This window comes from Cutaneotrichosporon cavernicola (assembly GCF_030864355.1).
Source record: "Cutaneotrichosporon cavernicola HIS019 DNA, chromosome: 2".
NCBI lineage: Eukaryota > Fungi > Basidiomycota > Tremellomycetes > Trichosporonales > Trichosporonaceae > Cutaneotrichosporon > Cutaneotrichosporon cavernicola.
This window is the reverse complement of record NC_083394.1, coordinates 1,963,644-1,977,966: the sequence shown is the minus strand read 5'-3', so window position 1 is coordinate 1,977,966 and position 14,323 is coordinate 1,963,644. Positions and strand designations below refer to the sequence as shown.

General features: G+C 59.5%; 6 protein-coding genes across 6 annotated transcripts; 2 read left to right on the top strand and 4 right to left on the bottom strand.

The window, feature by feature from the left end:
- Positions 1-89: 89 nt before the first annotated feature.
- CcaverHIS019_0207730 (uncharacterized protein) lies at positions 90-1,848 on the bottom strand (the record flags this gene model as incomplete). The annotated part of the gene is made up of 4 exons (XM_060597822.1): positions 90-699; positions 733-1,539; positions 1,660-1,668; positions 1,709-1,848. 4 exons carry the CDS (start codon positions 1,846-1,848, stop codon positions 90-92), a joined length of 1,566 nt encoding a protein of 521 aa, XP_060454677.1.
- A 480-nt stretch (positions 1,849-2,328) lies between these two features.
- On the top strand, positions 2,329-3,104 carry GET1 (uncharacterized protein; the record flags this gene model as incomplete). The annotated part of the gene is made up of 4 exons (XM_060597821.1): positions 2,329-2,602; positions 2,641-2,826; positions 2,860-2,952; positions 2,989-3,104. 4 exons carry the CDS (start codon positions 2,329-2,331, stop codon positions 3,102-3,104), a joined length of 669 nt encoding a protein of 222 aa, XP_060454676.1.
- A 559-nt stretch (positions 3,105-3,663) lies between these two features.
- On the bottom strand, positions 3,664-5,093 carry TSA1 (uncharacterized protein; the record flags this gene model as incomplete). The annotated part of the gene is made up of 4 exons (XM_060597820.1): positions 3,664-3,742; positions 4,128-4,572; positions 4,907-5,010; positions 5,056-5,093. The coding sequence occupies 4 exons, from the start codon at positions 5,091-5,093 to the stop codon at positions 3,664-3,666; spliced, it is 666 nt and encodes a 221-aa protein (XP_060454675.1).
- Positions 5,094-6,491: 1,398 nt separating this feature from the next.
- SEC59 (uncharacterized protein) lies at positions 6,492-9,366 on the bottom strand (the record flags this gene model as incomplete). The annotated part of the gene is made up of 6 exons (XM_060597819.1): positions 6,492-6,813; positions 6,895-7,229; positions 7,287-7,918; positions 7,951-8,486; positions 8,523-8,757; positions 8,790-9,366. 6 exons carry the CDS (start codon positions 9,364-9,366, stop codon positions 6,492-6,494), a joined length of 2,637 nt encoding a protein of 878 aa, XP_060454674.1.
- A 902-nt stretch (positions 9,367-10,268) lies between these two features.
- CcaverHIS019_0207690 (uncharacterized protein) lies at positions 10,269-11,554 on the bottom strand (the record flags this gene model as incomplete). Its single annotated transcript, XM_060597818.1, has 4 exons — positions 10,269-10,786; positions 10,856-11,313; positions 11,354-11,510; positions 11,551-11,554. The coding sequence occupies 4 exons, from the start codon at positions 11,552-11,554 to the stop codon at positions 10,269-10,271; spliced, it is 1,137 nt and encodes a 378-aa protein (XP_060454673.1).
- Positions 11,555-12,040: 486 nt separating this feature from the next.
- Positions 12,041-14,213, top strand: MPP10 (uncharacterized protein; the record flags this gene model as incomplete). The annotated part of the gene is made up of 3 exons (XM_060597817.1): positions 12,041-12,191; positions 12,224-13,264; positions 13,309-14,213. 3 exons carry the CDS (start codon positions 12,041-12,043, stop codon positions 14,211-14,213), a joined length of 2,097 nt encoding a protein of 698 aa, XP_060454672.1.
- Positions 14,214-14,323: the final 110 nt, after the last annotated feature.

The window sequence follows — 14,323 nt, the reverse complement described above, 5'->3', positions numbered from 1 at the left end:
AATACAAGCAAGATGCTCCGCGGGGGAGCGTATCCATCGATTAAAGAGAGAGCGAAAATACGAAGGCAGTAATAATAACAGCGAAAACACTATCGGGCAGCTGGCGTGGCTCGTCCGTAAATTGATCGCCGTGGAACCGACCGTCGGGGTGTCGCTGCAGGGGCCTGACGCGGCGCACCCATCGTTTGGACCCGTGACACTGCCTCGGCGGACGGGTTCTTGGCGTCCGAACTTGCCAATGCACGCAGCACGCTCATAGGATCTGCGCGTGCACTTCCTGCGCCTGTTGCCGTCGCGAGCACGGTGACCGTATCCGGCGTGTCCGAGTCGGTGGGCGGTAGTGTGCTCGTGCACTCGCGTGCACGCAGGTCGGCGGCCAGAGACGAGAAGATACCGTCGAGGAACTGCTTCGATTGTTGAGCGTACCGGTTGGCGCGATGCGAGGCCTGGTGCAGTGTGTCGATCTCGAACTCGACCTCCCGAAAGTCGGCAGACGAGCCGATGTCGTCCTCCCCCGACGCCAGCACCTCGTCCGCAACCGAGAGAGCGGATCGAAACCATACGGATGCCTGATCAGCCTCATCCACTTCTGGCTCGACGCCGGGCCGATACTGAGCCTTCAACACAGCCATGCCGTCGCTTTGCATCTTGTTCGAGCGCGATGTCACATGACTCCATGCCAGCTCCTCGTCCTTCATCCTACGGTCAGCAACGCCAGTTCACTCGACTCACTTCTTGATCATGGTGTTCTCCCTCTCCTGTGCCTTCCGGTTCTGGACGTTCCGGGGATGTGGCTTGATCGGCATTGAGGACCCCGACTCGCCAGGTGGCGCAAACACGTTTGTGTCCACTCGCCCTTGCGCTAGTTGGAAGGAGAAGCCGTCCATGATGTCACCCAGCAGTTTGTCGATCTCGAACATGTCCGGTTTCGCTGCTCGTTCTCGGCCTTTCCGATGGGTGGCGTCTATTCGTTCTTCCAACGCTCTCTTCCCACACCATGAGATTAACCACGCCGTTTTTTGCGGCTCGGGTCGTTCTGGAGGCAAATGCCTGTAGAACTGGGTGTGTGAGATCGTCGAGTGGGGGTAGCTTGGTTCGCCCTTGTCGAAACTCGAGCTACTTCGGCCGCCACGGAAGCCCATTGACGACCGCCGCGAAACCGTATCTCGCAGATGGCGATTGCGCATGATGACGGGCGTGTCGGTAGGCGGAAGAGGCACGACATGATCGTTGAGGACCTGGTCTGGCCGCATAGATCGTCGTGGCGCACGGTGCGAGCTTGTGAATGTTGATGGACCCGGAGACGGTGGTGGCGCCATGGATGCCCTTGGCTTTGCGATCTTCCGGAAGTTGAGGTTGGGCACAGGCTGCGCTGGCCTCGCGCTCCGGAACAGATTCATCGGTTGCGGTCTCGAGGACAGGCCGGACTCCTCGCTGTCATCAAACTCTGCTGGCGTCCGACTCCTTGATCGTTTCGGTGCGGGTGACGCCATCGCAGCAGCCTTGTCCTTCAGGCGCTGGCTAGCCGTCGCCTTGACACTGAGTGGTGGTGGTGGGAGTGGCACATCTCTGTCGTCTTCCTCCTCCGCGGCGGACCGTTGCACTGGCTTCGGGTTGAAGATCGCTTCATGTCAGTATCGAGACGGATTAGTTGCTTACTTTGTCGCCCTTTCTGTCTGTCAGCCCCGGCGTCGACACGCGCACTCACTCCCTTCTGCCTCTTCCTCTCGGGTTCTGGTGGCCCCGCACTTTGTTCTCGCGCTGCTCGTTTTCGCGAAGACTCTGGCCCATTGGCGGAGGAAGGTCGCGGGCCGTGATGGGTTGGATCACGAGTGTGTCGCGCATCATGCTGTGAGGACATGACACTGTTGAGAGGGAAGGCGTTAGGGTGAATTCCGTGCAATCGTAAGCATGAGATGGTATGATGTATTGTCGTTGACGTTGACGTGAGATGATGGCAAAGGTGGAAGCTAGAGTGTGGAGGCGGGGGAGGGGAGTGAGCGTGGGCCTGGTGCGAGTGAGCGGCGAGCGCGGCGAAAGGGGAATGATGTTGATGAAAGGGATCAAGGTTGTTTGTGTCAACAGAAACGGCGTGGCATTTGCATGGCGACCGATCTGTATCATCATGCAAACCATGACGGGAGGTATGACTCATTATTAAAGATGACGTAACAACCCGTTTCAAGAAGGGGGACCAAGTAAACAGCTCCTCAGCGCGGACAAGCGGAACCTTCTCTGTGGTTCCTCGACACACATTCCGGGAATAGGCAGCGCCATGAATGACGCTCTTTGGACTGGTCCTCTCTGGCCACTACTGACATCCTAGCCATGGCCAACCTCAACCTCCCGGTGGTCGTCTTCCTATTCGTCCTCCTCACCCAACTCGTCGCCTGGGTCGGCAAGACGGCCCTCCAAGAGCTCGCGTTTGGCCTGTACACGCGGCTCTTCCTCGCCGGCTCCGAGAAGGCACAGAAGCGCCTCCGCGCGCAGGTGCTCCAGGACAAGGCCGAGCTGAGCAAGACGAGCAGCCAGGACGAGTTTGCCAAGTGGGCCAAGCTCAAGCGCAAGGTCGACAAGGGGCTCGCTGACCTCGAGAAGACGAGTGAGCGCAGCTCTGAAGGATCGAATGGCTAACGACAGACAACACGCTGTCTTCGGCGCGCGCGTCGTTCACTGTCCGCTTCTCGACCTTCATTTGGGTGATTACGACCGGCGCGTCCTTTTTCCTCGCGTGGTGGTACCGCCGCGTACCTGTGTTCTATGTCCCGGCCGGCTGGGTGCCCGGTCCCGTTGCATGGCTCCTCGCGTTCCCTGGCGCGCCGAGGGGTGAGGTCAGCCAATCGCTGTAGCTGACGGCAGGCTCTGTAAGCGTCGGCGCGTGGAGCACCGTGTGCAAGCAGGTCCTCCTGACCGCTGAAGGAATCGTCAAGACGCTGCTCACACCCACTCCCGGTGAGCTTGAGAGAAGTGAATCAGAGTTGACAGCAGTGGCCGAGCCTATGCCCGTCCCCGCCGAGATGCCCGAGATGGCTGGCACGACGATGTCGAAGGGCGACCTCCGTCCAGCTAAGATCGAGGAGATCCACACCGACGAGCTCGACTAGATGAGGGGACAGATGGAGTGCATTTGGAAGTCGGCACTATTTTCAACCTCTCCATTGACAGCCCGGAGTCTCCGGGCTCGAACCGCCAAAGTCGCGTTATCTAACGACGCGAAATCGAGTGACCAAGGATGCCGATGACGCTGCCACTCAATCTCCGCCGACACAGCATACGTATAGACTGCATCAGCAAAAGCAATATGTATTAGTACGGGACACGGCAACGGACCATTGTCGCCGAGACTGATCCCCTGACTGGGCGTTCGGCCACCCCTGCGGCACGGTTCAGTCCGGTGCTTGGCGAGAAGAGGAGAGGACAACGGCCCCGGTCATCCACCCTTTTTTCACCATTTTAACCATCCTGACACCACCGTTCCACCTCATCAGCCTTGAGGCCTCAAGAGCACAATTATATCGGGTCGCACTACTCAGAACGTCTTCGACTGCACGAGATGCGAGACTGACAACCGGTCCATACAATCTATACGGACTCTACACGCTCTAACCCGAGCTCTTGTTATCTCTTATCACTACAACAGGGACGTCGTTCGTCGACGTGAGCCTAGTTCTTGGCACGCTTGCCAGGCTTCTCGGCCGATCCGGGCTCCTTGCGCTTGTTGGCATTGGCCGCATCGTCGCCACTGCGCACGTGGTTCAGCCCTGTTCTCGCATGTTCGGGGGAAAGGGGGAAAGGAAAGTAGGACAAGACAGATGACGCCAGAACAGGTAGATAAAGATGGAATTTTGTGGAAATTGGGGAATGGACGACGCATGGGCCACTGGCGACGCTGAACCTCTGGCAACAAAGCAGGGGACAGGGCAGAGGCAATGATGTTTTGCAAGGGTCTCACCGCAGCTCGAATCACTCGCGTCACTTCACACAGATCCATCGGTCGGCCAAAGCCAGGCCAATCACTTCAAACTCTTACTCTCTCCTGTCTGCTCTCTAAGCCCATACTCCATCTACGCTCTATAGGGTGTGCGGGAGGAACGGGGTTGTAGGGGATGGCGCAATGCGACGCTTACTGCTTGGAGAAGTACTTGTTGGCGTCGGCAGTGTCGATCGTGTCCTTGCCCTCCTCCCAGCCGGCCGGGCAGACCTCACCGTGCTCGTCGGTGAACTGGAACGCCTTAATGACGCGGATCGTCTCCTCGACCGAGCGGCCGACGGGGAGGTCGTGGACGTGCATGGCGCGAAGGGTGCCGTTGGGGTCGATGAAGAAGGTGCCACGGAGAGTGACGCCCTCCTCCTCAAGGAGGACACCGTAGGCCTTGGAAACCGCGTGGCTGGGGTCGGCGAGGAGGCCGATCTTGAGGTTGGGGCCGAGGCCACCCTCCTTACGGGGGGTGTTGGCCCAGGCGAGGTGGGAGAACTGCGAGTCGGTCGACCAGAGGATGACCTCGGTGTTGATGGCCTTGAACTGCTCGAGGGCGTTGTTGAATGCGAGGATCTCGGTGGGGCAGACAAAGGCTAGAATTAGCATCTGCATTGGGTACGGGTACGCGTCGCATCTGTGGGTCCGTGGAACACCGGAAGCGAGCAGAGACCGAAAGGATAACAGGCAATTTCACCGGACCAGCACGTCCACAAACGTGCTAGACTGTGCGAAATGAGCTAGTGGAGCTAATGGCAAGCTTGCCCGACGCTGCATGGCAAGCATGGCCAGTCCAGTCCAGAAAATAACCCGAATCCGATCGAAAACAGCTCGCCACCACCAAGCCTCCCCTCCGCAAGTCACTCGGTGGGACCAAACATCTTCCCAAAGTCCCAGAGACCTATCAAATCGTCGAAATGCAGTACTCACTGAAGTCAAGGGGGTAGCTGGCGAGGACGACCCACTTGCCCTTGTAGTCGGAAAGCGAGACCTCGTGGAACTCGCCCTCCTTAACGAGGGTGCCCTTGAACTCGCTGAGCGTCAGCAGCTGTACCACCGGCGTGGTTCGTATAACTCACGGGGCGGGCTTCTGGATCATGAGAGCGGGGGCAGACATTTTGGCTGGGTTGATTTTTTGTGGGGAACAAAGCAAGGTCAGGATGGACGCGCTGGGTTTTTAAATGAGGCATTGGCGGAGAGACGACAGGGACGGCGCGACACAGGACTTGGAAACTTGGATAATCCTTGTTTGGACCCTGAAACCGCACACATGTCTACAAAAAAAAGTCTGCCCACTCAAATACCCAAATTACACGGGGTGTCTGTCATCCGTAATCTTCCATGGTATTCCCGTATTTCCCATATCGACATCAACATCAACGTCAACATTAGCATCAGCAGGCACTGCTACGCATCTATCCACTTCTTCGTGGTGTTGAAGACACTCGAGGTCGCCATGGAAATGTGCCATGCCGCATCCACGCGCAATCCGAGTGCGCCCATCGTACCACTACCGATGCATGACTCCGCCCTTATCACTCAGCCTCGGTGTCTCCGTCGCCGAGGGTTGACTCAACCGAGACTTATGACATCATTATCGGCCGAAGGTGGTTTGCAGTTATTGTACGCACCGAAAAACCATCATATTTTTGTTGGAAACTGAATCTACAGTTGTCGGGTAACCTCACCCTCAAGTAGTTTTGCTTCCGTTCCCTCCACTCCTAGTCCGTCCTCATCACACAGGCCTCCGCACCTAGACCTAGAAGTACTTAGCCCGTTACACCGTTCTATGCATCTACACTTCACTCCTTAACAGTAGGGCCGCAGCTTAGCTACCTGCAGCACCTCGAGGACCTTCAGCACCGAACTAGAGGCTGCAAGTTCCAACATTCTTGTCTTCTGACAACCTCACCATAGCTCAGTTGGTAGAGCGTCGGACTGTAATCTGATAACCTGCCTCTTGAAAGAGAGTGCCCATACATCCGCAGGTCCTGTGTTCGACTCACAGTGGTGAGATTCTCTTTTGTTAGTTGGCAGGTGGGGACGTCTCTGGAACCACAATTGCATGGGCAGGCAGTTCTGCTGTAGCTCGAGAACCGTTGCTGCTTGCACGCTATCAGATGTACAGCGACTATAGCAACACCCACACCCCGTGTACGATCGCCAAGCGCTCGCGACTTGCACCTCTTCGCCCCTCCATGCTGTTCCAAAGATTGTCAGGTACGATGCAAGGACGGAGGGGGGGAGGAGGGGAGGGGGGGAGGAGGGGAGGAGGGGAGGGGGGGAGGAGGGGAGGGGGGGAGGAGGGGGGGGGGGGGGAGGAGGGGAGGGGGGGAGGAGGGGGGGGGGGGGGGGGGGGTAGCTCTGGGGCCCAGTTGGACACTGATCTGTGGATCGTGTCAGACTTCGCACGAGTGAACCCCTCAACCCACGCTGGGCCCAACAAATGGAACATGACATGCACATGCAGAGTCACTATCTGCCAACATCTACCTCGAAAATGCCTCCTCCCCCCCTACACTCCCAGCAGCGTGCCAATAGCCCACCCATACACTGGCAACACGAGATTGTCGTTCTGTGCGCTGAAGGCCTCGAGCAGCGTCACCAGCGCCGTAGTGAGCACAAATGGCAGCAGAGCTAAGCGCTCGACAGCGCCAACCAACCACATCGCCAATGCGGCGCCGACGACAGAGACGAGGAAGCCCAAACTGCCCTCAGCTGTCTTGCCGCTCACGGGAGACCAGCGCAAGTAGCCGATCTTGCGCCCGACGATGGACGCCATCGCGTCTCCAATGCCGAGCGAAACTACGCCAAAGTGCGCCAGTATCTGAGAAGGGCTGCGGTTAGCAAGGACGGGGGGGATGAGGGTAAGAGAGAACCGTGAACTTCGACCAGCCAGGTCCTACACCACAACTCACCCCTCGAGCCACAATGGTGTGGCACAGCCTGCAAGCAGGTAAAAGTGGCTCAGGATCGCCGTGCCAGAGTCCTTATGGTCGATAAACTCGTTGAGGAAGAGGTGCACGCTCGCGCCGAGCGGCCACAGGGCAAAGTAGCGCACATACTCCGCGAACGTGAACGCAGCGAAGGCGACCGAGAAGCTCAGGTGCGTGAACGCTGGGTCGAACGTCACGCCAGGGATGAACATGGCCACCGCGAGGAAGTGGAAACTCTTGCGGCGCGCGTTGACACTGAGAGTCCACATGCTCTGGTCTGCACGGTCCATCATCTGTGTGGCAACGCTCGGCTCAGGCTGTGTGCGTAGTGGGCGCAACGTCACTCTTTCGACCCCGAGAGCAGACGTACTCACGCTGACTGTGGAGGATGTGCTGTCCCGCGACACCGCGTAGGTCCTGTGCCGCCGCGCGCGCGTCAGCTGCCGCTGCCACGCGGCTACGGAAAACAGCGCCAGGCCGCCCCAGTATGCGAGTAATACTGGGCGCGTCCACATGTGTGGGCCCGCGACGATAAACCGCAGCGCCCAGAACCACGGGTCTCGGCGTCCGAGCATCCAGCGCGCCCACATGCCCACTACACCCACGACGACGAGCGCCGTGCCCGCATAGAAGCCGAGAGCGAGGAGGCGACGGTGCGCCGGCTTCTCGTGCGGGAAGCGCAGGCGATGTATTGGCCGCTGTGCCATGTTGCGGCTCAGGTACAGTAGCGGCGACAGGAGGAAGCCTGTCAGCAGCGAGCCCGGAATCAGAGCGAGCTGAAAGATGAGGAGTGGTGTGGGAAGGCGGTACGTCTTGATGTACGACTCGGAAAAGATGGGGATCTTGGAGCGCGTCATGTTGACAGTCTCCATGAAGAGAGCCGTGGCGGCGTGCGTGACGATGCCGAGCTCACCAAGCGTGAAGCCACGGCGCGCTAGGCGCACACACACATAGAGGCAGAACTGATAGAAGAGCGTTGCGATCACAATGTCGGAGTGCGACATGTCTGGGGTCAGTGTGGCCATAGAGCACACGCACCGCTCCAGACGCCATGGCCAATGTAGGCGGTTGCGATCTTGACGACAACGCAGCAGCCGGTGACGAAGAACGCGAACGCAATAACGGAGCGGTTGCGCCGCCACTCGCCGTACTTGCGCCAGTACGCCCTTTGTGGACGCGACGGCGTATCGCTCTCGCTCCCGCTGCCCATCGTCGGCGAGCCGGGAACCGCACGTGCGAGCTTGATCTCGTGCCGCAGCGAGTGGGTGAGCTGGATGAGAAGCACGAATGATAACAGCGTGAAGAGCTGCACGAGGTTGCGTCGGGCAATCGCGAGTGCGCTGAGCCCGCGGATCGCGTCCCCTTCAGACCCAGGCGCGACGGGTCCAGGGATCTTGTCGGTAATGCGCCGGACGGGCGTGCTCGGGATGATGAGCGGCTGCTCGATCGCCCAACCGGGGAGGGTAGCCGTGGGTGGCTGCGCAGCGAGACGCGTGAGCGCACCATGCAGCATCGCCGCAGCAGTCAAGGGAGAGAGGAGGAGCGCGAAGAGTGCGCCGTCGTCGAGGCACTCACTGGCATTAGCTGCGACGTTCGACGCTCAAGCTCACCGGTACTCGCGCTCTTCGGTGCCCCAGATGCATCCTCGACTGCCTATTCCAACGGGCCCGTCGTCCTCCTTTGGCTGGGCAGTTGGAAATGCCTGGCTGTTTCGTCGAGAGGAGCGCTCGCGGAGGTTGGCCACGCCCAAGGGGAGAGATGAGCGGCTTGGTGATGCGGGTGTTTCGACCGGGCGCACGCGCAATGCAACGTACGCGACACTCAGGACGAGGAGTGTAGTGAGTTCTGAGGTCAGCAAATCCATCTCATAGACTCACCGCCTGCAAGTGCGACCTCTTTCCACGTGTATGTGAGCTTGGTGATGCCCGCGACGACAGCGCCTAGCAGTATCGCGTCCTCGGCCCGCTTGCGTGTGAGTGTGAATGCCAGTGGACCGGCCTTGAAAGTGTGTGGGAGGAGGGTGTGCCGGGGAGACAAGGGATGGGCGGCGACGTCGGCGGGTATGCGCGGCGTCATTGCACGGGGGTGGGGTACGGGTCGCGGTATTGGACTGGACCGCATGGGCGGGGCCCGGCGGTGCTCGACCTCGGTGTCGTCTGGGTGGAGTGTCACGAAGCGGTCGCTGCCTTCCTCGTCCGATGCGACGAATGCAGCTGAACTCGCACTGCCTGCATAATGAAAGGAAGGATTGGACTGTGGCTGCGGTCGGCGACCGGTGCGCGACGAGGTACGCTTCTTCTCTGGTAGCCCGTGGGTGCGTGTCCGCGGCGAGGTAGGGGGCGAAGGGGATGAGGAGGAACGTGAGAAGGAGCGCGGACGTGGGTGGTGGTGATGGCCCAGCTGGTGGCCGTGGCCGGACGATGGGGTGAATCGGCGCCCGACTGCGGCACTCATCAATGACGAGCTTCCTGGTCGGTCGGCGTGGAGTGGAAGCGCGTCAACGACGAGGTCAGCGTGGAGAGGTACTGGTGAGGAATGTGGTGGATCGAGGAGGGATGGAGGAGGTAGTGAGTGTGGTTGTGGAGAGAGTAAAGGAGAGTGGGAAGAGTGATAGGGCATGATGGGTAGCCTCGGCTCCCGGAGCTCGGTGTGGCTGTCGGTGTTGATGGCAACGGGCCGTTGGGGTTGGAATGAATGGAATGACAGAGAGACAGACAGCTACCACGTTACCAACGCAGTATCAGTGACGTCTGCCCAAACTGTTCGGCATCGCTCTGGGGTCCCCACGCCAACAACGGTCTCGCCAAGCCGTCTGCACAGACTGTACGGCATCCCAAATATAGATGTAGATGTAGAAGTACATGCATGCATGTACATGTACAGCACGTCCAGAGTTGCAGCCATCGCTTCCCCTCGGTTGCATACATTCCACACAAACAAGGTTTTTACCTGCCCACCGATCTCCCCTGCCCACTTCCCAGGTGCGATGGGATATTCTTGGAACTGCACAAACCCGCGACGTGCTGAACAATACCGTAGAATGTGGCACTGGCAGCAGGCACACGGACACGACCGGCTCGCCGAACCCCGATCAGTGCTCCGTACGCCCGGCGCCCGTTAGCCGGCACCACAGTAACAAGGCAAGTGGCGACGTAAAGTGGACCCAAGCTCGTTAGCAACGCAGTCGACACTGACACGGATGGCACTGCATCCAGGCCACAAGTGTAATCGACTACTTGCATGGTACGAACTACAATCTGCATGTTAATGTCCAGCTGAACTACAGTGTGCGCCTCTAGGCACATCATACGCCGCGCTATATTCCAAGGACGAAGGGGATAGAGTACACTGACCATCTACTTCTCCAAGACCTTGGCCTTCTTGTCGCTCTTGTCCTCGGACTTCTCCGGAGCGGGGCGCTTCTTCTTCCGCACCATTGACGTAAGGTCGTTGACGGGGCCTGCGTCCTGCTTCACCTCGCCACCAACACCGCCGAGGAGGTGGTTAATCGTACCGCTCACGAGGTCCTCGCGTGGTGGTGCGACCTTGAGCTCGTCAATCTTGACCTCGAGGTCGCCGATAAGCTCGGTGACGTCCTTGAGCTCGGCCTCGCGCTCACGCTCGTTAAGGCGCGTGACGTCGTCGGCAGCGTTCTTGCCCCCAATCGCACGGCGCAACTCGTCCGCGCGCGCCTTGAACCCGTCCAGCGCAGCCTGCACGTGCTCCAGTGCCGCCGGACGTCCCCCGGGAGTCAACTCCAGAGCCGACGACAGCTGGTAGTGCGCAGACGCGAGGGCGCGTGATGACGGCGGAAGGAGAGCCGTCTTGATATCCAACGCAGCCTTGTAATCCTGCACTGCCTGGTCGAACTTTTCTGCACGTTAATGAAATGCTTTACGCGGCTCAACCAGCCACCTCGAAACAAGAATGGGGTTCTACTGACCTGTCTCACAGCTAATGTCGCCTAAGAGCAGGAAACACTCTGCCAAGCTCATCTTGTCGTCGCGCGCGTTCTCCTCGCTCTTCTTGGCAATCTCGCGTTCGTAGATCGTCCGTGCAACGTCGAGCACCTCCCACGCGGCGTTGAAGTCGTCCTCGGGCAGGTCGTCTTCCCGTTCCCCACCTTCCCCACCCTCCCCACCTTCAGCACCCTCTTGCTCCTCGCCCTCATCCTCACCCTCACCCTCGCCCTCGCCTTCTTCTTCCTCGTCATCGCCGTCGCCTTCGAACACGAACTTGCCCGACTTGTCCTTGTCTCCCTCTGATGGGTCGGTCCCCTTCGCGACCTCCTCCTTGCCCATCACACCCTGCTGGGACAGTGCGAGTTCGAACAGAGCGCGGCCGTAGTTGAACAGCAGCGGGGCCTTAGACGGGTCGAGCTGGTCCACGCCGGCTTCATCCCTGTTGTCAGATGTTGATCATGCAGCGTCAGACAACGTACTGGATTTGCAGGGCCGACGCCTGCTTCTCGATAGCCTCCTCCCACTGCTTCAGCGCGAGAGCCTTTTTGCCTTCGGCAAGGAGCTTGGTAACCTGCGCCTGCCTGTCCTCATGGATAGGCGTGCCGATGCCCGTCGCGTTCGCCGGTACCCCAGGAGCTGCTGTGTCTGCCTCGGACCTACGCGTTACTTCACCTACACATGGCCCACTTACATTATGAGGAGTGGATGAGAAAGTGGATGGGAGTTGACAAAAGAATGGTGGATCTTGAGAGTGTTGTTGAGAGAAGGTCGAGGAAGGTGAGTGGCGGGAAAAGCAAAGGTAATAAACTCGACGCGTCCATGCGCGTCATGTAAAGCGGAACCAATTCGGTCCCTACCACTCAAGGTGACCCACATCTCTTCCCATAGTAAGTCCACAGACCAACACACCTAATGCAAAGCAGGCAGCTATATGTAGAGCATAATGGTCAAATGGAAAACCTCAAAGGCTTAATGGCGTCCTCTTAGCTACTGCTCAGTGCTCTGGCTTACTATTTATGGCCGTAGATGAGTGGAGAGGTATCGCCGGAACACGTGAAAGGCACGTGACATTGATACCGTCGCAGTTGTTGGCGTCAGACTGACTGCTCACTCAAAATTCTGATCCACCTCCAATCAACCTCCACCTCAAGACTCCCATCAACACCATGTCGCAGGACACACCAGCCGCGTCCATTATCCCGGGGCTGGAGGCTTTCGCCACCCTCCTCTCCTCGCGGGAGCACAAGCTCGCGCGAGGTGGGGACGACAAGCTTGCCGGCCGCGCACTCGATGCCGTCAAGGACATCTGCGATCTCGGTACGCCTGTGCCTCAACCACGCTGACATCAGGCATTGCGACTGAGGCCAACTCGCACCCGCACATCCACCCATTCCTCGCCTCGATTGTCGAGCAGCCGACGATTCAGCTGCGCTCGTCCAAGCCTGCCGCCGAGGAGGATAAGCCCGCGCCTCAGGAGCTGTTGCCCTACACCCCGCTGTCCGAGCTCACCGTCGCCGGAATGGAACCCGAGCAGGTGTGGGCTCAGCTTGAAATACGCGCGGAGGGGCTGTGTCGCATCATCAAGGAGGTCGCACAGGCCGATGCCGATGAGGATGAAGGCAGCGTGATGGGATGGGAAGAGGAGGACGATGACGATGACGGTGACGACAGCACCGAGGAGATGACCATCGAGGAATGGGAGAAGATGATGGCAGAAGGAGGGTATGAGGAGGGAATGTCTGATGAGGGGAGTGAGAAGGATAGCGACGAGGGAAGCGGCGAGGATGATGATGAAGAGTTGGGGAGCGACGAGGACGTCGAGATGGGCTCTGGCTCGGACGGGGAACTAGAGCTCGGCTCGGACGAGGAGGGTTCGTTGGAAGACGAGGACGACGATGGAGCCTCCGATGACCAGGCTGAGGACGAGGACGACGGGTATGCCCCCGGACCGTCCAAACCGCGCGCCCAACATCCGACGCTGGACGACAAGTTCTTCTCGATCGACGACTTCAACCGCCAGACGGAAGAGATGGAGGCCGGACGTGTGACGTCTGGCGCGCTCGGAGGCGACGAGGACGAAGACGCCGACCTCGACGACATTGGCACCATGTTCCTCGAGGAGGGCGAGGAGGACGACGCGCCACTCATGTACTCCGACTTCTTCGCGCCACCGCCGCGGCCAACCTCTCAGGCCGAGATGGGCAAGGATAAGGGCCAGGCGAAAGACAACGGAAAGAAGAAGAGCAAGCGGAAGGTCGCGTTCGCCGAGGACGAGGACGAGGACGAGGACGAGGCAGCAGAGGCCGAGGAGGACCCGTCGCGCGGGGTCATGGACCGCCTCAAGGCAGATCTGTTCGACGACAGCGAGGACGAGGGCGACTCGAAGCAGGGTGAGTACATGCTATGTGCAAGTCAAGAGAAGGCTGACGCCCAGTCATGTCCACACATGAGCGGCGACAGCGCGAGCTGGCTGAGCAGATTGCCCAGCTCGAGGCGGAGGCCATTGGGCCAAAGGACTGGACATTGCTGGGAGAGGCCTCGTCACGTGCGCGCCCCGAAAACTCGCTGCTGGAGGAGGACCTGGACTTTGAGCATGTTGCCAAGAGCGTACCGAACGTCACGGAGGAGAGCGTGGCGAGTCTCGAGGAGCTTATCAGGAAGCGCATCCTGGACAACAACTTTGACAGTGTCGAGCGCGTGCGTGCGTACGACCCGACGCCTTTCCTGCCCAGCCGCTTCTTTGAGCTGGATGACAAGCAGAGTGCCAAGTCGCTTGCGCAAATCTACGAGGACGACTACACGACCGCCGCAAGCGGTGGCAAAGCCGTTGACGCGCGCGACGCCAAGCTCAAGGCGCAGCACGACGAGATCGACACGCTGTGGGGCGACATCTGCTACAAGCTCGACGCGCTCAGCTCGCTCAACTTTGTGCCCAAGGCACCCAAGGCGCAAATCCGCACTGTCGAGAACATTGCCACGACGAGCATGGAGAGCGCGCTTCCCTCCACACAGGCGGCTGGGAGCATGCTCGCACCACAGGAGATGTTTGCCGGGCCAAGTGCTGGCGAACTCACTGCCCGCGAGGAGCAGACCCCCGAGGAGGCCAAGGCTGCACGTGCCAAGGCACGGCGCGAGAAGAAGTCGCAGCGTGCCAAGCTCGCCGGTACGGAGGCGCTGTACTCGAAGAAGAAGAGTGTGCGCGAGCAGAAGGACGAGGCCCTCAAGAGCCTTGTCAAATCTGGCAAGGGAGTTACGGTGCTCGGCAAGGGCGGCAAGGAGGACGCCAAGCGCAAGCAGCGCGCCGAGGCTGGGCCGGACGCCAAACGCCTCAAGCTGTAAGTGACTTCCGTTCCCGATACACTCTCGTAATCCCACTGTATGCATATGCACATTACCGCCATCGTCTTGGCATCAATCGCCACGTGCATTTAAGCCACCACGGCCACCCA